Below are 23,424 nucleotides of genomic sequence, written 5' to 3'. Positions count from 1 at the left end.
TGGGAACCATGTCCATGGGAAAGGTATAGTATGAGCAAGTACCAGCAAGTATGTTCACTCTAGAGGCAATAGTTCTGACAATCACTGAAGAACATGGTTTTTCTAGGATGGTACATGAGACAAAATCCTGGGGCTGGGAGATGCTAAGGAGATTAGAGAACTAGCAATGACACACTGTAAAGTACTTTGGGCTGAGTGTTAGTTTCTAGTTTCTAGCCCAGCTCTACTAGAAAGAAAAAGAAGAGCACCCCAGGAGCTCTATGATGCCACGTGAAGAAGGAGCGTAAAAAGTGGCAGGAGCAGTAAGCTCTTGCTCTTGGTCAAGTGACAGATTTTTCTACCTAAAGCCTCATAGGTTCCTTTTGGGGCCAGAGAGCAATATAATAGCTTTTATTTATATTTATTTATATATAGTGTATATTACTTACTATATATTTTATATATAGTATATATATTATATACTTATATATTATATACTTACTATATATTTATATTTATTTATAATGGCTTTAATCCAGACAGGAGATTGGATTGAAGCTGAATGTATCCCAGGAAAAACATAGAGCCCAACCACATGTAGACCAACTCAGCAGCATGAGCCAGAAAGAGACCAGCGAGAGCTCCCCTGAACCAATAAGTGACCAGTTACCTAAGAATATTTCTGCCTCTGCTATTTTTTCTATCATTGCCCCTGACCCCAGAGGAAGTAGGTCTTCAAAAGAAAGGTGAAGAGTTGACATAGAACCAGATTCTATACTCCAGCTTGTAAGGTGTGAACTGGGAGGAGGGGTGAAAGAGCAGAGGCTAAATGCCTAAGCCAGTGATGAGCGAGTAGAAAGCATGACATAGGATATGAGAGTGGAGTTTTAAACCGGCATGGATGGTATTCCTAAAACTGCAAAGCCGTTGAGTTTATCCAGAATGTTATTAAAGTATCACAGCAAAGGGAAATTCAAAAAAGTGTATTTGAAGAAACTAATTAGACAAAAAAATTCTTGGTTTATCCACAGTAGAGTTGACATTGGTTACACTAGTGCTATAGGCACCATGGCATTCATCTGAGAATATTCAGCTAAGTGGCTGAATCTTGAACATTATTTCATGGATTTAGTTATAGTACATCTAGCGAATTAGTCTTTGAATGCAATATATTACTTTTAACAAGAGCATGTACTCGATTATTAAAGAAGGGAATGCAGTTTGACTATGAGCTTGCTTTCTTAAGACATCCATGAAAAATGTCTGAAAGCATCGTCAACAGTTAACCAGGGACAGAATGTGACATGTTCATTTCCCAACTAGTTAGTTTATGATGTTCACAGGAAGAAAGAAAAAGGGATACTGAAACAACTCATTTCAGCCATAGGAAAGAGGAGGCTGTGTGGAGCAGAAGCTGGTCTTGAAGATAGCATAGTCGTTAATTTGCCCAGTTCTTTTCAGATTTGACTGTGACTCTGCATAACATGTCCTTAACCTCAGCCTCATTACCTCTGCATGGCAAGATGAATTGAGGACAAGTCATGGCCCCAGATTCAGCTGCAGCTTACAAATTCCTTTACACTTGAGATTGAGTAAAGCTTTGAACTCAAATTACTTTTTTTTTCTCCAATACAATCCCACCTGCTTCATTTGCTTCAAGTTTATTCTTTCAACATGAAAAATAAGGTAGGTCATTAAGTAGAAGAGGAGGAATACAGTGGTTTGCAAAGGTCTCCATTTACCCTCTCCAGACTCTTGCCCATGTGTGCCATTGGTACCTACATTTAATCTGCTAGATTAGTTCAACTTTACTCATTTTTGAATGCCTTGTGAGGCTATTTAATTTCATCATTAGATGTTTACCCCAATAGTGTAGCAGTCATGGTCTTGGCAGGGACTATAAGGCCTATCTAGCTGGGACTCTGAATGAAAATTTTTCTAAATGAAATTTGATAAAGTTTTATTTACAGAAATATAGACAAAGTTAAGGGAACCAAACATAAAGAATGTTGAGTTCCCCAACACTCACGACAGTGGGAAATGGTTGCTTGTGCTGGTAACCTAAGACCCCTAAAGGAGCAAGAGAAGGAAGCCGGGTTGGTAAAATGTAATATGCAGTCACCACTGGAACTGAGGTACCAAGCAGGAAGGAGCAAGAAAAGAAATGTACAGACATCTTTGTCCTCCTGCCTTTCTGTCCCCTTCCAGTGTCTCCTATTGGCTGAATTCAATCAAAGTTAGAGGGCAGGAATCGTAGGGGTCAGCCCCATAGATCAGAGTAGGGTGAGAATGGACTAGAGGAACGAAATGTAGAATAATCTATTTGCTATTTGGGGTGTTTATCGGGTTTGATTTAAAATAATTTTTTTTTTAGTTTTGTACTTCCTATTAAAATCCTATTTAGTTAAAAATTTTGCTTCTCTGTCAAGACCCTGGGTTTTTTCATGAAGTTATTACTTATGATCTACTAACATTTCTGGTACTGAAACTGCACCTTGGATCTTCTGAACAATATGTCATTGACTCCTTATTATAACCATAATGGAAATATATTTTAACCCCATTTTGTAAATTTTCCCAAGTTCTCATAACTAATAAATGGCAGAGCTGAGATTTGCAGCCAAGACCTCTGATGACCAATCTATTTCCTTACCATGCACTGTAGATGTATTCAGTATGGATGCATCTGGATCAAATGGTCATAACATGCATCCATTTATACATTCACTCAGTCATTCATCCATCTTTCCCTATATCCATGCATCCAACCACCTCTCTGTCCATTAATTTTCTCTTTAGGGAGTATTTTTAAATGAGGGAATAGACATTAAGTTGTTTGGGGAGTATTTGAAATGAGGGAATAGACATTAAGTTGTTGAGTACTTTTTTTTTTTTTTAAAGATTTTATTTATTTATTTGACAGAGAGAGATCACAAGCAGGCAGAGAGGCAGGCAGAGAGACAGGAGGAAGCAGGCTCCCTGCTGAGCAGAGAGCCCGATGCGGGACTCGATCCCAGGACTCCGAGATCATGACCTGAGCCGAAGGCAGCGGCTTAACCCACTGAGCCACCCAGGCGCCCCAGTTGAGTACTTTTCTGACTCATCTTTTGTGTGACCTTGAGCAACACCCATTAACTATCTGAGTTTTGGTTCTTTCATTGGACAGTAAAAGGGCTAGTTTAGTGGTTTCGAACTTACTGGTTTAACCATAGGAACCTTAAAAAAATAAGATTCTACTTAGGAACTTAAACAGGATTAGTGAAATTGTCATTCTCTGGATGAAGCCTGAAGAGAAGACTTCCAGAGTCCTGTTAAGTATATTTCAAGATCCCAACCCTACCTAGGTTCACGAGTGCAGGTAGACAAAAACTGGGTCACTCCTGACTTCTAAGATCCAGTCCAACTCTCTAAAATTGTTTGAGTCTGGGTTGTTCTCCCTACACGATGTAAACACAAGAGCAGGGTGAGAGGTTCTGGCCACATTTTCAGTAGCAATTAATGGCAACACACTAAGTATAATTTCTAGAAGAGAAGGAGAAAGATGATCTTGGTAACTTCTCAGATTAATGGGTCATCAGCTAACTTGTGAAATCACTGGACTTTCTTAAACCTAAATTTATGAGAGTCTATTCTGTATGATTCTATTTTATTTCTCTTCTATTTCCAAATTATACCCTTATCCTCATACTTTAGTGGTACATTTTTTTCCCCAAGATGTAACCAATGATGAGGCTATAAAATTGAAGCTGTTTTTCCAACTTCAGACAGAAAATGGATTATATTGCGTCTACTGTGACCTAGATAAGAAAAAAAAGTTAAGGGGTAAATTGCATTTGAATTTCTGAAAAATACAGCTTGTGTGTGCCTGAAATCAAGTAGGAACAGCAATCGTATTTGCTGAGTACAATTAGATCGTTAACTCTTTGTATTCCCTCTTCCAATTATTTTTTTTTTTGGTGGGGGGGGGGGTTTCTTAATGGTAACTGTCTAAATCCTAAGTGTTATGAATAGTATAACGTATGTTAGTAGTTGTTTATTAAATATCCTTAAACTAATTCAGAGGTCACTATGCATATGAAATCATAGAATATATTTGAGGTATTATGAGAAAACTTTCTGGAGGCAGCATTTGAAAAAAAGCCTTGCATAATGGCTGGTATTGAAGAGTGAGAGAGAAAAACTTCTTTTCAAGCAGTGGAATCACAGGCAAAATCCAGAGGCAGAAAACTGAATTGTGGGCGCCTGGGTGGCTCAGTGGGTTAAGCCGCTGCCTTCGGCTCAGGTCATGATCTCAGGGTCCTGGGATCGAGTCCCGCATCGGGCTCTCTGCTCAGCAGGGAGCCTGCTTCCCTTCCTCTCTCTCTGCCTGCCTCTCTGCCTACTTGTGATCTCTGTCTGTCAAATAAATAAATAAAATCTTTTTTAAAAAAAAAGAAAAAAAAACAGAAAAAAAAAGAAAACTGAATTGTACACATGGGACTGGAGAAGTTCTATGTCATTGCTGGTTGAGGTTCAAGAAGAAAAACAAGAAAAAAAGTATAGGTGGAAAAGTAGTTTGAGGCTAGATCATAGAGAACTTTTATTGGCTGGTGAGGATTTTGATAGGCAATGGGAAGACAACGAAGGATGTTGAGGAAGGGAACGACTTAGTTAGAAACGGGTTAGAGAAAGATTAAACTGACAGCATTTTATCAGATGGATTGATGGAGGAGAAACTAAGGGCAGGGAGAACACTGAAGGAAGCACAATCGCTCAGTAACAACCTGCCAAACACTCTGTAAGGCTATTGGGTGCAACTAGATAGTGATATACTATCTGGTGCATGGGAAATGTACGTATGCTTCCAAAATAGTAGCTCCTAACCACCAGATGGAGGACAAGGAGGAAACTAGGATACTCCCAGTCAGGTCAGCTGAGCTCTCAAATGCAATGAGAGAGAAAATATGGACAAAAGCCAATGATATAGTCATTAAGAGAGGAATTTACTGGCCCGCATGAGTGGGATTTGGGAGTGGTCCTGGGGCTTCCATTGTGGAAGAAACCCAAAGTCTCTTTATCTCTTTCTCAACTGTCTGGAAAGGGCAAAGGAGGAAGGCAAAGAGATACACTCATTAGCCAACTTTTTGCTGAGTGATTACTGCTGTTTCTTCTCTTTAATGGTCATATTTCCCTTTGCCAAAAGTTGTGATACTTCTAGGCAATCAGTCCTTTTTTTTTTTAATTTTATTTATTTATTTGACAGACAGAGATCATAAGTGGGCAGAGAGGCAGGCAGAGAGAGAGGAAGGGAAGCAGGCTCCCTGCTGAGCAGAGAGCCCGATGTGGGACTCGATCCCAGGACCCTGGGATCATGACCTGAGCTGAAGGCAGCGGCTTAACCCACTGAGCCACCCAGGCGCCCCAATCAGTCCTTTTTAATGTCAGTGCTTACCGCCCTACTTCCAGTGCACCAAATTTTAGTATTTCCATGACTGCTGTGGGACCTCTTCCCTATTCTCTAGAAATGTTGGGATCTTGGAGGAAATCTTCTGTCAGATCCTTGTGTATATGTTATTCTACCACTAGACTACAACGTTCTTACAAACAGGGGTGCTATTTATTCATGTTAGCACTCTTAACACCTAGCATAAGTCCTGGCATTTGATAGAATTGGAGAAATTTTGGCTAATTAGTTACCTGGAATTACAAGACTATTAGGAGACATCTTTTAAAAAATCTGTTTTGGGGGGTTTAAGTATGGGGTTCAATTGTGTTTTTCTTGTAGAAAAGTCATGCTCTCATTACTTTTACTAATGCTCATAATTTCTGGGAACAGCATTTAACAGCATCAGTATTTCTGTCTCCTCAGATTGAGTAAATAAAGTCAAATTACCTCTCATTCAGGGATGCCAGTAGGTAGGACCCCAATTCTCACAAGCACAGAAGTTAGTCATGTCTGACCTCTCTTAAATATAAGTGTATGAAAGATAAGTCGCTAGAAGATTCTTCCTCTAATGTTGTTTCCCTTGGAATTTGGCCCAGAAGCTATGGCAGCATAATGGCAGCCACTGGTAGTTGGTACCGGCAGACACATAATATATCACAATATAAGTGACATGTTTCTCACCCAGTTCTCTTGGCTGCTACTGAAAATCCATTGCTTTGCCCTGGTGCCGAAGAAGTTTCACGGAGGTCAAAACTGATTAGCAAACCATCATAGAGGTTTTATAGTTGACATAAACCATTTCACATGTAACATTGTTTTCCCAAGTTGTGGTTTCAGTTGTGGGCACAAAATGTCCTATTTCTATTCCTCTTCTATATCTCCTGTGACGGTGACGACCAAGTCTTTGGGGGAAAATTGAAATCCAGAGAAACACAAAGCACAGTATTAAACTTTCCTTTGTCCCTGGTTTACCTTTGGTTTCTGTACCCCATTTTTATGCGGAAAGGTGTTTTAATGATTTCTGGGCTGGGCAACGACATTTGAAGAGGTGTTACTTCATCTGGCATTGCAATATAGAGATCAAATTATCCAAATAAAACTCCTCAATGATCTCATTTCCATTAGGTAAAAATTACACTCTCAAAAATTACAGTTGGCATCTGTAGGTCAAACACTGACAAGAAGATTACTGTTGCAGAAGGACTCTACATAACTTTGCGGAGAGACAGGATCAGGGAAAGGATGGGGATGGAGATGAGCCTCATCCTTAATGACAAAATCAGAGAGCAGGAACACAGAGGGACTTCCAGTTACCATGTCTGCAGGGGAAGTAGCAGTGAAAGACCAGAGACTACAGACTTCATATAATTTTAGAAACCTTTATCATTTCTCTCATTTATTATTTTTGGATTCTTTGACAGTTTCTCTGTAGTGATTAGCATCAAAACTCTTAAAACTAGAGGGGCGCCTAATTGGCTCAGTGGGTTAAAGCCTCTGCCTTCAGCTCAGGTCATGATCTCAGGGTCCTGGGATCGAGTGCCGCATGGGGCTCTCTGCTCAGCGGGGAGCCTGTTTTTCTCTCTCCCTCTGCCTGCCTCTCTGCCTACTTGTGATCTCTCTCTGTCAAATAAATAAATAAAATCTTAAAAAAAAAACAAACACAAACTCTTAAAACTAGAAAGGCCTGCCTACTTATCTTCCCAAGTAACACAGGGCTGGGGAAGCTATATACTCCAAGCCAGACTCGAGAGGAAAAGTTCCAAGGCATGGCAAAATTTACTTAATGACCACTGGACAAACTAAGTAAAAGGAAGGAAGTAGGTGACCAGGAATGTCTGGAGTCTTGGAGGTAGTCTGGGGCTAAGCAGCTTAAAAACTCACAAGATTGGATGTTTTACTTACCGCAGGAATAAAAGCACAGAGTAGCTGATAACAAGAATGTTCTTTGATCCCCTTCTAACTTCAAAGCATTAGAGCTCTAGATTAATATTCAGTACTTCTTTGTTCAGGTACTTTTCTCTTAGCCTCATCTCCCTTCCATTAGGGAGAAAAAGCATTTAAAGTTTCCAAATTGTCTCTTCATGAATTCCAGAGGATAAAGTGGGAGACATTCAGGAGCCTGACACATTAGCATCCTCTTAACGCAGTATGAAGTTGAGGGGCTTTTAATGTGGATATTAGTTATCGAAACTGATTACTGAAATTGCAAAGTAGCCTTGTGGGCTGGGTGCAGGCTGAGATGGATGATGACAGTGGAGCCTTTTGCATTATAAATTCGAATGCATGCTCCTTTCTTGAGTCATCGGTCTTTCGAGTAGCTAATTTATCTTTTTATCTGTGATTTATCATTCCCCACTCACAGTCTTAAACTGCCTTTCCCAGTGTTACAATTATTTAATGGGATAGATTTGGATTTACTGTGCCTGGTTTGGCAAATTTAGAGCTTCAGAAAGGTGCCTTAAAATTGTTGCCGTGAGCTTTCTGGAGATGGGTAATAACATCGATTGGAATTGATAGTCCCTTGAAGGAGAATAGGTTGGATATGTTTCCAGGGCTCCAGGGAATGGCACGAAGTTGGTATCTTCATTTATTTTTTCAGTTAAGCCTTGGCTATTTCTGTCTGAAGTGGTAAACAGGTACATTGTTTTCATTGCTCTAAGTATTAGCAGTAGCAATGACAATATTTATATAATATGCATTAATATATCAGAGGTCTTTGGTTTCTTACAAAAGATATTGATTTTGACTAAAACAAATGGGAATTTATTGAAAAGATGTCAGGAGCTCCTAAACTTGTGGAAGCCTGGGGATCCAGCCCCAGAAATAGGCAAAAATGAAGGTAGCTCTGGAAAAAAGGAGCAGGATCCTCCAGAAAGGCCCCCCAACCAGAACCATCTGATAAAGACCACCCCACTAGGAAGGAAAGGAACTCTGGCCATTTTTTTTTTCTTTTAAATTTTTATTTATTTATTTATTTGTTGCCTTTCATTAAGATGTCATAGCACACTTGAGAGAACAAAGTCTATATGGCTAGGTACAGTGGAAAATGCTTGAAGAAAACTAGTCAAAAACTACATGAGACATACAATTACGATTACTGATACCCTTTCAATGAAATCCTATGTGATTAAAATGAAAAACACACAGTCTAGGACAAATGTCTATTTCACATTTCAAGTTGTGATCTGCTGCATTGGCATGAGTTTTGGTGAAACTGCAAAATCACACCCAGTGCTCTTTTTTATGTCATCCACGGTCAGGCCTTCCCAGAGTTCAATCAGAGTCAGTCCTTTTTTGTTGTCCACATCAAACACAGCCTTTTCAGTAATGATGCGGTTGACACATTGCTTTCCAGTCAGTGGCAATGTACATTTCTCCATGATTTTATGTACATTTCCCTTTGCAGAATGCTCCATGGTGACCACCACTTTGGTCTTCGCACTGGACACTAGATCCATAGCCCCTCCCATTCCTTTCACCATCTTCCCAGGTATCATCCAGTTAGCTAGGTCACCATACTTGGAAACCTGCATTGCTCCTAGCATTGTTAGATTGACATGTCCCCCTCTAATCATCGCAAATGATTCATCGCTGGAGAAGTAAGAGGCTCCTGGAAGAACAGTAACTGTTTCCTTGCCTGCATTGATTAGATCTGCATCAACTTCATTTTGTAGTGGATACGGACCCAAACCCAAGATTCCATTTTCACTTTGCAGATGAACTGTGATATTTGGGCTGATAAAGTTGCTGGCCAGAAGTGGGATTCCTATGCCCAAATTAGCATACATGCCGTCCTCAAATTCAAGAGCTGCCCGCTTGATAATCCGCTCCCTCACATTATCTCCAGGTTTACCAGATTTGGTTTTTACATCCTCCTCTTTCCGGACTGATAGACGCTGAATTCTTTTCTCATATTTTTCTCCTTTTATGAGGCGATGTACATAGATCTTAGGAATATGGATGTCTTCTGGGGCAAATGATCCAATATCCACAATTTCTTCAACCTCTACCACTGTGGTCTCTGCAGCTTTGCACATTGGCAAATTGAAATTTCTTGCACTTTTCCTGAAAATCACGTTTCCTGCTTGGTCTGCCTTCCACGCTTTCACCAAAGCAAAATCTCCAGTAATTGCTTCCTCCAAAATAAAATGCTGACCATTAAACTCTCTCACCTCTCTCGGCTTACTGGCAATGGCAATGCTGCCATCCTTGTTGTATTTGATCGGTGCCCCTCCTTGTTGCACTAGGGTCCCGTACCCGGTGCTGGTGTAAAAGGCGGGAACTCCAGCCCCGCCTGCACGAATCCGCTCTGCAAGCTTGCCCTGAGGTGTCAGCTCTACTTCTAATTCACCACTTAAGTACTGTCGTTCAAATTCTGCATTTTCTCCCACGTATGAAGAGACCATGCGTTTTATCTGCTTGGATCGAAGCAAAAGGCCCAGCCCAAAGTTGTCAACCCCTGCATTGTTGCTGACTGCAGTCAGGCCTTTCACTCCAGTCTTCAGCAAGGCTCCTATAAGATTCTCTGGAATTCCACATAACCCAAAACCACCAACCAGTATTGTTGCGCCATCAGGGATGTCTTGTACAGCTTCCACTGGATCTGTATAGAATTTGGTGTGGCGACGCGTGCTGGTTGAAAAGTAGCAAACACATTCCTTGGACCAGACGCCCCCGGTGAGGCGGGCGGAGGCGCAGAGCGGGGACCAGGCGGAGAGGAGTTTGAGGGCCGCCATGTTCCAGGCCGGGCGTGGAGGAGGCGACGGGTTGGGGCGTGAGGGTGTGGGAGCGCTGCCGGGCCAAGCCGCGTCAACGCGAAGGGAGGGAAGGGAGCTCTGGCCATTTTTAACTTCTTTCTCCCTGTAAGGGGAATTTAAAGTCTAAGGATGGGGCATCTTGTGTAGCACAGCCAGGATTATACTCCGGATCCTTGTTTGGTTTAGGTAGGGTCTCTGATGGCTTGTTATGTCACCTGAGTTTTTCTAATGGGGAAGACAAAATTGCTTAATGGCACACTAAGATATTGTTAAAAATGGGAACTGCCTACTTGGCAAATAAATAAATAAATCCATTGCATTTTATTTTTCTTATAAAAAATATAAAACATATTATCCAGTTAATCTTTGCCTCAACACCCTGATAAGCAGTATGATAACTATTTTATAGATTAAGTAATTTAGAATTAAATGTATTATATAAATTCTCTCAAGTCATGTAGCAGTTAAGTGAAAGAATCATATGTAGTACCGTCTGCTGATTATATAGGTTATGTTCTTTCCTCCTTATCTCTCCTATTCTGTGATTTGATAGTCAAAACAGATAAGATCCTTGAAGAACTTATGGTTCAAAATCTTGTCTACTTTCCTCCCTATGACCCTCCCGTTTCGCTCCTTTCTTACATTCCGGTTTCCTTCAGTTACCATTAGTAGCCCAAACCTCCCATCACCACTCTGACATTTAGCTCCAAATGGCCCAACACATCCCCTACTATAAACTAATCTCCTCTAACCTTTCCATGATGCTGGTGGAACTCCTGGTCTGGGAATCAAGATTTCCTGCATTCTCTGTCTCTCAGCTGATTGTTCAGCTCTCTTTGCTATAACTGACACTCGGCTCTCCCTTGGCCACAGAGGTACACTTGCATTGTTCTCAAGAGATAGCTACCCTTTCTTTCTCCCATATTCTATGCACTGTAGGACCTAAGGTAGTGGAAGTGTTGTCCTTACTTTTTGTTGTTGCTTAGGGACCATTTTTTTTTTTTTTAGGGACCATTTTTTTACCCTTCTTTTACAAAAGCCCATCTTCTTTGACGTACATGCCATCGGACTATACCTCCCACTCTCCCTCCTGGGTGTAGTCATTCATCCATCCACCTCTGGGTCACTTTTTCTAATTCACTGAATACTGCAACATCTGACTCACTCTTTCTCTCTACTAGGAAACTATGTCATCATTTGGGATCACTTCCACATCCATATAGACAATCTATTCAATACTCTTATGGTTATTTGCTATCACTTTGAATAATCTTTTGTTCTATGCCAACTAACCGTCTTCTCTCCCATGTTTATCCTGGATCTTTTAGTTAGCAATGACTGAACTATCTCTGAAATCTTGATGTTAAGCATCTTAACTGTGAGACTCTTACTATCCATCCTTCTAGCTTTTCTTTCTGTTTCTCACTGCTTAGATTTGTACCCCATGATGTCTTCCAATTCACTGACCCTACCATCATCTTCTCACTGTCCCTTCCTCCCCTCAACTCTTCTCACAAATATTCCCCTATGTCTTTCCTTATCTAGCTTAGATTTCAGGGCTTACATGAAACCACTCTGTGATAAATACCCTTAGGTGCCTGCCTACTCACCTGCCGCATTTCAGAACCAGTTAGACCGACTCTTAACCAACTCAGCCTCAGCACAAGAGTAGCTGGACATGATTGGAGAAAAATACTCAACCATGCTCCTTGAGCTCATTCTGCATTTAATGACTGCAAATCTCAGATAAGTTGTCGGTATTACTCAGCAAATTTTCTGTGTGTTTCAGGTCAGTTCACTCTCCTGTTCTCTTAAAACAACTATTTCATGCCAGGTCACCTGTCCTAAAACCTAACAAACCAAGGTCATCTGTCTCACTCTCATTGAGACAATAGAAGAAATCACAGGAGAGCTAATTCATGGAACTTTCCAAACTCTAGCCTCTCCCCTGCACCCTGGTGCCCATCCTCCAGGACTTTGCCCCTCTCTTTCTCCTCCCTCACCTTGATCATCATTTCTTCCATCTCTCAAACACTTGAACATAACAGTAAAGAAGCCAAATGGACTCCATAGGCCCCTGCTGATGGCTGTTTCACATCTGCCCTCTCCTTTACAACAGAACTATTTAAAACTTTGTCTTTAGGGGCACCTGGGTGGCTCAGTGGTTAAGCCTCTGCCTTCGGCTCAGGTCATGATCTCAGGGTCCTGGGATCAAGTCCTGCATTGGGCTCTCTGCTCTGCGGGGAGCCTGCTTCCTCCTCTCTCTCTGCCTGCCTCTCTGCCCACTTGTGATCTCTCTCTGTCAAATGAATAAAATCTTTTAAAAAAAAAAATAAATAAATAAATAAAACTTTGTCTTTATTTTCTCACCTCCGATTCTCACCTCAGACCACTTCAAGCAGGCTTTAGCAAACTACCCTCAAATAGAAAGCACATCATCTGTATTCTCCCTTTTTCCGTACCTATAGTACATTATCAACCCTCATCTTACTCTACTCAGTACATAAGATTTCTAAGAACTACTGCATTCTTAATGTTAGCTTAGATATCTTTCCACCCTCACATTTTTTAATGGGAAACCCTGAGTGAAATGAGTTCCTTTACAGTCATCAAGTGGCTTTGAAGTGAATTAAGTGAAGAAGGCCTGTCCCTCCTTGGGCATCACTTCTGATGGGCTTTGAAGCAAGACATGTACAGCTCCAGCCAGGATTCATCTAGACTTGGGTTTTAAAAAAGTATAAGCTGAGTATTTGGGCCTGGCAACCAGAAAAAAGGTCTATTTGATGCTTGACCTAGCTATGAAATCTCTTAAAAATCACCCTCTGTTTAACTTATATAAATTCATACTGTATTTGAGTCTCCAGTTTCACTCCATTTTCCTGGTGATTGGAGGTTTTAGTCTCTTATTCTCATTTGAAAAAAAATTATTTTTCATAGATTTGTAACATTTCCCATCAATAAATTTCCCACGAAGGAGAAGTAATTCATTCACTGTATGAGTCATGTTTAAAGAAAAACTAGGTGGCTGAATGATTTCTTCTCTTGGGGAAACCACTGCAGATCTAGGGGAAAAAAATATTTTGCTGGGAAGAAGTTGCTCATTTGCATACTAAAATTCAGTGTCATTCTGTTTGTGAAATTTCAGGTCTTCAACCTTACGGAATTAGTGGGGGTAGGTCAGGGGGTAGAGTGGTGGAGTGCAGGGATTATAAATTCTAATAGAACTTTTGATTTGGCCAACAAAGTATTCTAAAGAAATTTAGATTTAAATTTCTTTAAGCAGGCGATGCCTCCAGTTCACGAAGACCTCAACAGTTACTCCCCATTATCTTATATTCAACCAATTTTATTGGTTGGTGCTCATTGGTGCTCTTCTGTGTATCAGGCACCATACTGGGCCCTGGAGATGCAGCAGAGAAAAAGAGATGGCAAGATCTCAGATCTCATGAGGCCTACATTCTAGGGGAGAAAGACTGATAGGCACTGAGTGTTATACAATGCAACTGATGAATCATTAAACACTACATCTGAAACTAATGATTTGTTAAATGTTGGCTAATTGAATTTAAGGGAAAAAACGTCTTTCTTTAAAAAATGAGCAAACAAATTAATAAAGAAATTTCAAATAACGACAAGTAAATAAGCAAACAGAATAAGATGATGTGGTGTGTAGTGTTTGCAGAAGGGTACTATTATAGCTTGAGTGGACCAGGAAGGCCTTCCTGAGACGATATTTGCTCTGAGGCCTCAGTGATATGATGAACCAGGGACAGAGGATGGTAAGCAGAACCAACGGCAAGTGCAAGCCCCGGGACAGGAAGAGTTTGCTTTGTTCAAGGAAAAGGAAGGTCAGCGCAACCAAAATAAAGGAGGGATACCAGGATGGCTCCGTCAGTTAAGCATCCAACTCTTGATTTCAGCTCAGGTCATGATCTCAGGGTTGTGAGACCAAGCCCTGCGTTGGGCTCTGCACTCAGTGTGGAGTCTGGTTGAGATTCTGTCCCTCAGTCCCTCCCCCTGCTCTCTCGCTCTCTCTCTCATAAATAAATAAATAAAGCCTTTAAAAAATATAATGAGTAAGAGGGAGACTAGTTTAAAATGAGGTAGCAGAGAGCAGATTAGGGAGAATCTTAGGGCTCTAGTAAGGATGTTGGATTTTATGTAAATGTGATGAATAGCTATAGATTTTAAAGCATAGTCTGGTTTTTTTTTTTAAGATTTTATTTATTTATTTGTCAGAGAGAGAGAGAGAGAGATCACAAGTAGGCAGAGAGGCAGGCAGAGACAGAGGGAGAAGCAGGTTCCCTGCCGAGCAAGGAGCCCGATGTGGGACTCGATCCCAGGATGCCGGGATCATGACCTGAGCCGAAGGCAGCCGCCCAACCAACTGAGCCACCCAGGCATCCCTGTTTTTTTTTTTTTTTAAAGTTTATTCTGGGTTCTGTGGGTAATATAGGTTCTAGGAGCCAAGACTGGAAATAAGAAAACCAGTGACTACTGAAAAATTCCAGACAACAGATAATGGTAGTTTGAAATGACAGTTGGAATTATGAATATGAAAAAACTATACAAATATGGGATAAATATTGCAAATAGAGCCATCAGGCCTTGCTGATGAGTTGGATGCATCAGATGAGAGAGAGAGAGAGATAGAGAGAGAGAGAGATCAAGGCCACTTCCTAGGTTTTTGGCTTAAGCAACTAGCAGATGAACAATATCATTAACTGATAGGGGAAACTGAAGGACTGAAGGAGGAACATATTTAGTTGGAAAAATAAACGATTCTGTTTTGGCCATGTAGAGTCTAAGATGCTTATTACACACTCCTGTATAAATTATGAGTAGGCATTAGATAGAGGAGTCACTGCATAACTATATGTCACCCCTGAGGGCTTCTAAGTTTGTAACTCTACTATAGTGCATGTAGGTTAAGAACAGTGGTTTAAGAGTAAAAAGATCTTTGTATGAATCCAGGTTTTTCTGCTTAACAGCTCTGTGACCTTGAACAGGGTTCTTAAAGTTGTCTGAACCATGGTATCATCATTTATAAAATGAGTTTAAAACATTACATACTTTATCAGTTGATTGTAAAGATTAAATAAGTTGATTTATGCATAGTACTCTGGAAAATCTCTGGAAAAATTAATACACAATATATATTAGGTATTATTTATTGAATATCTATACTGAGATATGCCCTTTGTATACATTATTTCACCTGATCTTCCCCAAACACCTCACATCAACCATACTGGCTAAATATCAGTATACAGGATGGAGACTGAGAATAGACGGATGAAAACACAGATTTACTTTTCAAGTTTTGAAAAATGTGCACATCTGCACAGACCACCACTGACTTATCAATCAAGGAAACATGCATATGAACCTGAAATGTGTCTCTTGCCAGATTCTTACATCTAGATTTTTATATCCAGCTGCTCTGTGACATCTCTTTGATCTCTGTCATCTCAAACCCAACATGATTTAATCTTTACCCCCAGGCCCAGAATCTGATCTTTCTGTTGACTTCCTCATCGCTGATGATGGCATCTCACGCATTCTAATTGCTAAAGTATAAAGTCTTGCTGTCCTCATTGGTCCCTGTCTTTCTCACACAGGCTTTATGAAAGCGTTCTAAGAAATGGTCCCCTGACCTCATCTCCTCTCCTTCTCTCTCCCTCACTCATGGGGCTCTAGTCATGCTAACCTATTTGCTAATATCTAAATACACAAGCATGTTCTTGCCTTTAGGACCTTTTCATTTCCTGTTTCCTTGACACTCCAAATACCCCAGAAATTCCCTCAGATATCTACCCTGCTAACCTGACCATCTGTTTAAAATTGCAGCTTCCCTAGTACTATGTTCCTTCTCCCCTTTAACTTTCTCTCCCTTCCCTGTCTTCCCCTTCCTTGCTTTTTCCCTTCTTGACTTTTCCAGGAAAGGCTTCCTACTATGTTGCCTCTAAGGCAACACAAGGTTTCTTCTACTCCAGATGTGCTGGTCATCCCCAGAGAAGCTCTACTGCCTGAACCCAGTTTCTCTGGAGTCTGTTCTTCCACTCTGGAAAGGTCCAGCCATCCTCCGCTTGCTACCTGAGCACCCTGGCATCAATTAACATTGTTTCCAGCTGCACATGAGACACCCGACCACAGGGGCCAAGCAGTCAGGGCAATGTTTGTCTTGTACAGCAAGAATTGCAGGGGTCGGGAGTCCAGGGCCTCCTGTCACTCACTGCTGTCCTGAGATTCAGGATCCTTCTATCTTCTTTTTCTGCGGCCGTGGTACTTATCCTCAAAGGCATTAGATTGATACCTATTGTGTATTGAGTCTCCTGCTCCACGCAGAAAAGTAAAGAGGAATGGTGAAGGAGCAAAGGATAGACTTCTCTTAGGGAATGAGTCTTGTCTTCTCTGGGTTGAAATATCTGACTTCCGACTATTTTTAACCTACAAAAATGTGAAGTTCATGTGTCTGACCTAAGGTTTGGGAAGGAACACCTTCCCCAGAGACTTCCACTGACATGTCGTTGGCCAAAACGGTGTCAGTTGGACACTCTTATCTTCAGAACAGATCAGAGGCAAAGATTGTGGGGGCCTCTGGGACAGTCAGCTCAGTGCCTTCCCTACATGATTCGGCTCTTCCTGAGTTGTTTATCTTCCAAGACTCAATTCAGCCTCCTGGCTTTGGAGCATCCTCCCCAGAGCCTCTGTTACAGGGGGACCCGTTCTCCCGCACACCCCTAGGGGAATTCCTACTCCACACATCAGCGGCTTCCCAGGCCACACAAGAACTTTGGGATCTGCTCTGTGATATCTACAGATCTTGGGAAATTCCATTTCCAGAATAGGGGCAGGTAAAAATCTCTGGCCCTCTGTCGAAATAAACCATACTACCATTTCTATTACATTGCGTTTGTCCTGCACTGGCAGAACTAGTGAATTGGAGAGCCGAACATCTAAATCTTCACACATAGTGTTTAATTTCCTCCTCGTAGCAAGCGTTTAGCTTTCTTCTCTATCAGTGTTTTACACATGCGGAAACTAAGGCTCAGGGAAGTTAAATCCAAGGCCCTTTAGTTGGCAAATGGTGGAGCTTCTATTCAGAACCTGATGTGCCTCATTCCAGAGCCTCTGCCTGACCTGATGATTAAACTCCTTTGAAGCAGATCTTTCCCAGGGCAATCATTTCCTTCTCTATGTAGGAGCCTTTGAGTCACTCTCAGTATTTCTTAATGAGGCTGACCCCATAGGGCAGCTTAACAGTGTCTAGGCAGTTGCTCCCCCATTAGAGCTCCTGAGTTTTCCCTAATTCTAGTGTTTTCCATTCCCCCACCTTGTCCCTTGCTCACACGTGGATTTAGACTTGTGGAAATGTCAGAAAGGATATTCTAGAAGAAATAGGACAAGCATAAACAAAAGTGAAGTAAGTATAACTCTGGGAAAGAGTGTATTTTAGCTTGATTAGAGTATATATCAGAGATCCTAGCACATATGCTTAGAAGGTCAAGTTCACATCACACCGTTAGGACCTTGACTGTCAGACAGAGTCAGTCTGTCATTTTTTTTTTTCTTTCTGCAGTTGTGATGCATTAGAGGTTTTGCCACAGCAGAGTCAGACTATACTTTGTGTTTTGTGTTGCAGATTTTAAAAAAAAAGAGAGAGAGAGAGAGAAGTTTGAAAAGTGCTTTGAGTACTAAGCAGACATGATACTACTAGTGCAGGAATTGTTAAGGGAGATTTGAGAGTTTTGCATCCGTTTATGTCGTATTTTTTTTTTTTTTCAAACTAGCAATGAGATTGGTAAGTTGATACATGAGAAATGTTCGTCTGGAAATAGGCAAAAGAAAAAAATCAACTTTTCCCAAACTCAACTTGCCCAATAGAATAAAAGTTGCTGCTGTTTATATTCAGTAAGGAATGACCTTAAGCATCTCTTAATTCTATGTTAAATTAGTTAAACCTGCATGGAAATTGCAAATTTGAAAAATTACAAAATGATAAAACCTGTGTGGAAAATGGAATGAGTTTTATGGCTTCCTTGTTTAGAGTAGACTGGTCACACATCTGAGTAGAATTTTTTAAAAATCATTTGAAAACTATTGAAGAAGTGACTCATTTATAAAATTGTGAAGAAAACATGTAAGAAACAGCTAGCTGCATAAGGTGGTGTTTTTTATTTGTCCAAGTAATGCCACATTATTGAGGTGCCACAGAACATAGTACATCCATCCATGAGTCAGAAATATGTGAGTCAGAAACACCTTGTGAAGAGCCCTCTCTGTCCTTTAGGTTATTGAAACTGATGTTTTGGTTAGACTGGGTAATTTACCAGTAAGTTAACGTAATTGAGTATTAAAGAGGAAATCCATGTTGAGAAAATTGGTTGTGAAAAGATAAAATGAGGAAATGGCATTATGGACAGAGCTCGGACGAACTCTTCAGGGGACATCTGTCGCAGATAAATCAGCCCTTCAAGTGACTGGTTTAACTGTGAGTGAGTCGGTTCGAAGACAAGATTGTAGGAAAAGCAGCGGAAAGGAAAAGAATACTTTGCGAGGGGGTTTCCTCAACTAGTTATATTTCGAGGCAATCATTGTTTCTGTTATTGAAAAGATGGATTTGTAAAGGAACAAATGCTCTTTCCAAAATCACAAATCATGAATGGGAATTGATATCTGAAGAAGAAAATGAATTCAAATTGGTTACAAAGGACTTCCCTGTTCAATTCAAAACACTGATGCTATGTACCTCTTCTGAAATGGCTGCTGTGGATAGAGAAGCTGAAGCCTGCCATGGTGATTTAGGGCTTTCATACTCCATGAAGGCCAAGTGTGAGGTCAAGGATCCTCATAGTTCCCCAAAGGTCCTGTAATGGTGAGGTCATCCCCCAAGATTGACCAGTCCTACCTTTAGGGAATGAAAAGGAGGGCTGCCTGTCCTGATGAAGGGCCAGCTGTGATCTGCTCAGAGGCATTCAACTTAGATTACAGGAAGATTTAATTTCTAAAAATAATGGCAAAGAACAGTGAAGCCTGGAGACTTTGCTTGAGCTCTAATAGAATCATGATACCATTTATTTTTGGAATGTTGACGTTTCTGAAACTCTTCAGATGCGAAATCAATGCTAAGTAGTTTTATAGAAATAGGATGCATTTTACATAAAATTACCACCAGAGCTGAGGACAGTGATGCACAAAGGCTGTGCAGACAGTGTTTTGAATGCCCTGGAAAGCACAGACTAGGAGCCTCTGCGCCAGTACCTGGCATCCATCCCACATTTTCAGGCCTTTACCCTTTAAATTGCCTTGGCTGTTCTTGAGATTTCCAGCTCTGTCTAGTCCCATTCCGAGCCTGTGGACCATTCGTCATGTTCTTTCTGTAGTTGTCATCGTTTTAAACACATTAGGGAGTCATTGGTGAACAGAGAGTATTTTACACCATGATAAATGCAATGATACAGTCACCTAGGAAATGAGTATAGATAAAGAAAACAGGGCTGAGTCCCGAGATGCTCCAACATTTAGAATCTGGGGGAGTTGAAAGCCCTAGGAAGGCCAATGTAATAGAGAGATAAACAGCAGAAGGTAATATCTTGAAAATCAAAATAAGAGAAGGATAAATGTGTCAGATGCTCCTGACACTTTAAGAAGATGGTGACTGAGAATCGACTGTTAGTTTGGGCAAGACATAGGAGCCTGATGTTATAAAACAAGATGGATTTCCTATGAAGTGCTGTGGACCAAACCCTGAGTACAGAGCGCTGAGAAGAACAGAAATGTTGGGGAAGACCACAAGTAAAGACAACTTGTTGAAGAATTTTGCTTTTAAAAGAGTGCAAATAAAATAAAATAAAATAAAATAAAATAAAATAAAAGAGTGCAAAGAAATAAAAAAAAGAAAAGAAAGAAATGAGACAATAGTTGAGGATAGCATGGAGTAATCACAAGTCTTTTAAAAATAAATCTTTAGGAACAAATGACATGCGAAGTTTACTTTTTAAAATGTGCAGTTTGGACATGTATACACTCACAAGACCATTGCTACATTCAAGGTAATTCATGTCCATCAAACCCAAAAATTTCCCTTTGCAATTCCTCCCAGCCCTCCTTGTTACCCCCTCTCTACCCCCCAAAAGTCACTAATGTGCTGTCACTGTAGTTTTATTTTCTAGTATTTTAGATAAATGGAAACATACAATATGTACTCTTTTGACCTACCTTCTTTTACCCAAGAAAAATTAGTTTGAATTTAGTCCATATTGTTGCAGGATTTGATAGTTTGCTCCTTTTTATTGCTAAGTGGTATTTCATTGTATGAACACACTACAATTTGTTTATATATTCACCTGTTAACATTTGGGTTATTTTCAGTTTTTTACTATAACAAAGCTGTAATGAATATTCTGTATACACAAGCATATCATCAATGAATAGAGAAAGTTTTACTTTTTCCTTTCCAGGGTAGATTCTTTTTTATCTATTTTTTCCCTTGCTACACTGATTAATTACAGTTTCTTGTAAAATCTTCAGTAGAAGTGGTGAGAACAGACATTCTTACTCTTCCTAATTTCAAGGGGCAATAACTCAGTGTTTCACTCTCAAGTATGATGTTAGATGTAGCTTTTTCACAGATGCTCTTTACCTGGCTGAGAAATTTCCCTTCTATTTCTAGTTTTCTGGAAGTTTTTGCCAGAAATGGATATTGAATTTTGTCAGATGTTTTTCTCTGCATCTACTAAGATGATCATAGTTTTTAAAATATTGATATGGTGAATTGCATTGATGGTTTTTTGAGTGTTATACAACCTTATATTCCTTGGATAAATCCCACTTGATCATAATGTGTAAACCTTTTTATATATTATTGGGTTAGATTTACTATAATTTAAACATTTTTTTCAGGTGTGTTTATGGGGAAAATGATCTGTACATTTTCTTTCCAGAGAAATGTTGACTTTAAATAATTAGTTGGGAAGTATTCCCTCCTCTTCAACTTTCTGAAAGGTTTGTGTAGAATTAGTATTATTTCTTCTTTAAATTTTTGTCAGTATTCACCAGAAAAGTCATCTGGGCTTGCAGTTTTCTTTGTGAGAACGATGTGAACTTTTAAATGCAATTTCTATAATAGGTATATAGGCCCATGCATGTTATCTCTTTCTTCTTCAGTGACCTTTGGTAGTTTGTGTTTTTCAAGGAATTTAGGTATTTCATCTAAGTTGTAGAATTTATTGTCATAAAGTTGCTCATAATGGTTCCTTATTGTCTTTCTTATATCTTTAGAATCTGTACTGATGTCTACTCTTTCATTCCTGATATCCTTAATCTGCATCTTCTCTTTTTTTCCTGGTAAATCTGACTAGAAGTTTGTCAGTTTTGGTGTTTACATGAAAGAAACTATTTTGTCTTCATTGAGTCTCTTTCTCGGTCTCTCTCTCCCTCTATTTTATTTCTGTTGTTACCTTTTTTTCCCCCCTCATGCTTACTTTGGTAAGCATATTTGCTATTGTTTCTCAAATTTGAGCTAGAAACTGAGGTCATTTATTTTATTCTTTTCTAATAAAGGCACTTAGTGCCACAGATTTACCTATAAGTTCAGCTTTAGCTGCATCGCACAGATTTTGACATGGAATGTTTTCATTTTCAGTCAGTCAAAATGCTTTCAAATTTCTCTTTTGATTTTGTCTTTGACCCACAAGTTATTTAGAATGTTTAATTTCAAACACTTGGAGCTTTACTAGAGATATTTCTGTTATTGACTCCTAATTTAATCCCACTCTGATCAGAGAACATACTCTGTATGGCTTGGATTTTTTTAAAACTTATTGAGACTTATTTTATGGCCTAGAATATTGTCTGTTTCGGTGCGTATACATGTTACCATGTACACATCAACTGCTGTTAGGTATAGTGTTCTAGCAATGCCAGGTGAAATTGATAACATTGTTCAAGTTTTCTATATCCTTATTGGGTTTCTATTAGTTCTATCAATTACTGAGACTACACTTCTTGATTTTTCTATTTGTCCTTTTTTGCTTTTCTTCTTTTCATGTACTTTGAAACTATTTCATAAATTGGTGCCTGAATTGTCAGAATTGTTGTATCCTCTTTACAGATGGTCTTCTTTACCATTATGAAATGACCTTCTGTTCCTGATAAGACTGTCTGTTTTAAAATTTTTTTTGTTCTTATTTTAATATAGTCATTCTGGATTTCTTTTGATGAGTGTTATTATAGTATATATATATATTTCCACTCCATTTCCTTTAACTTGTGTTTTTATATTTTTAAAGTGGCTTGTTACAGGCAGCATAATGTTGACTCATACTCTTTTATCCATCTTGGAAATGTCTGCCTTTTAATTGTGGTGTTTAGGCTGTTTACATTTAAAGGGATTATTAACATGGTCAGGTTTATATTTACCATGTTGCTATTAGTTTTCTATTTACCCTATCCATTATATGCTTTTTCCTCTTTTTCTGCTGTTTTGGATAATTAAGTGTTTTATGCTTCCTTTTTTATTTCCTTAGGTAAAGCTCTTCATTTTTTAAATTTTAATGTTACTTTGGTGTTTTTGTCTTCATGTAACTGTTTAGCTTATCCCAGTCTACCTTCAAGCAATATTATACCACTTCAAATATAGTGTAATGACCTTCCCACGATATACGTCCATTTCACCCTTCTTTGCCGTTGTGCTCTTATTGTCTGTCATCTAATTTACTTCTGTATACATTATAAATCTTACAATACATAGTTATTATTTCTGTTTCTTCTTGTCAGTCAGTTGTATTTTGAAGAGATTTTTAAAAGGAGTCAAAAACTTCATTCCTTTGTGTAGATACTGATTTCTATCTGGCATAGTTTTCCTTCCGCCTGAAGGATTTCCTTTAACATTTCTGAAACTTCAGGTCTGCTGGTGATGAATTCTTTCAACTTTCATATGCCTGGTGGAAGTCTCTTGGGTGGTTATTTTTTGTTTGTGTGTTGGTTTGTTTTAGATATAAATTTTTACAGTAGATTGTTTGCTGATGTACAAAATGAAAAAGGATGGTGCAGTAGGAGAGAAAGGGGGGGCAGGGGAGAAAGGGCAGGATTCTGAACAGAAGACCTGGCTTCAGACACAATCATGAAAATTTATCAAAAGTCACAAGAGGAAAGACTGAGCAGATGTTTACTGATGTGGGTGAGTTGATTGATCTGTTAATAGATACGATCAAATTGGGTTTCCAGGCTTGAATCGAAGATCCACCATTTAAAAGCTGA

General features: G+C 39.6%; 2 protein-coding genes across 3 annotated transcripts in view; one reads left to right on the top strand and one right to left on the bottom strand.

Annotated features, from left to right (window-relative positions):
* PDE4B (phosphodiesterase 4B) overlaps window positions 1-23,424 on the top strand; it is a 449,115-nt gene that overhangs the window by 292,379 nt on the left and 133,312 nt on the right. The gene's annotated exons all lie outside the window — the stretch shown is intronic.
* On the bottom strand, window positions 8,343-10,229 carry LOC125097770 (succinyl-CoA:3-ketoacid coenzyme A transferase 1, mitochondrial-like). The gene has a single exon (XM_047725775.1). It carries the CDS (start codon window positions 10,138-10,140, stop codon window positions 8,578-8,580), a length of 1,563 nt encoding a protein of 520 aa, XP_047581731.1. The 5' UTR covers window positions 10,141-10,229; the 3' UTR covers window positions 8,343-8,577.

This window comes from Lutra lutra, chromosome 4 (assembly GCF_902655055.1).
Source record: "Lutra lutra chromosome 4, mLutLut1.2, whole genome shotgun sequence".
Taxonomy (NCBI): Eukaryota; Metazoa; Chordata; class Mammalia; order Carnivora; family Mustelidae; genus Lutra; species Lutra lutra.
This window is presented reverse-complemented; position numbering and strand designations above follow the sequence as displayed.

Excerpts from the sequence above, each read along its gene's own strand:
- LOC125097770 (XM_047725775.1), bottom strand. The coding sequence starts at position 10,140 with ATGGCGGCCCTCAAACTCCTCTCCGCCTGGTCCCCGCTCTGCGCCTCC.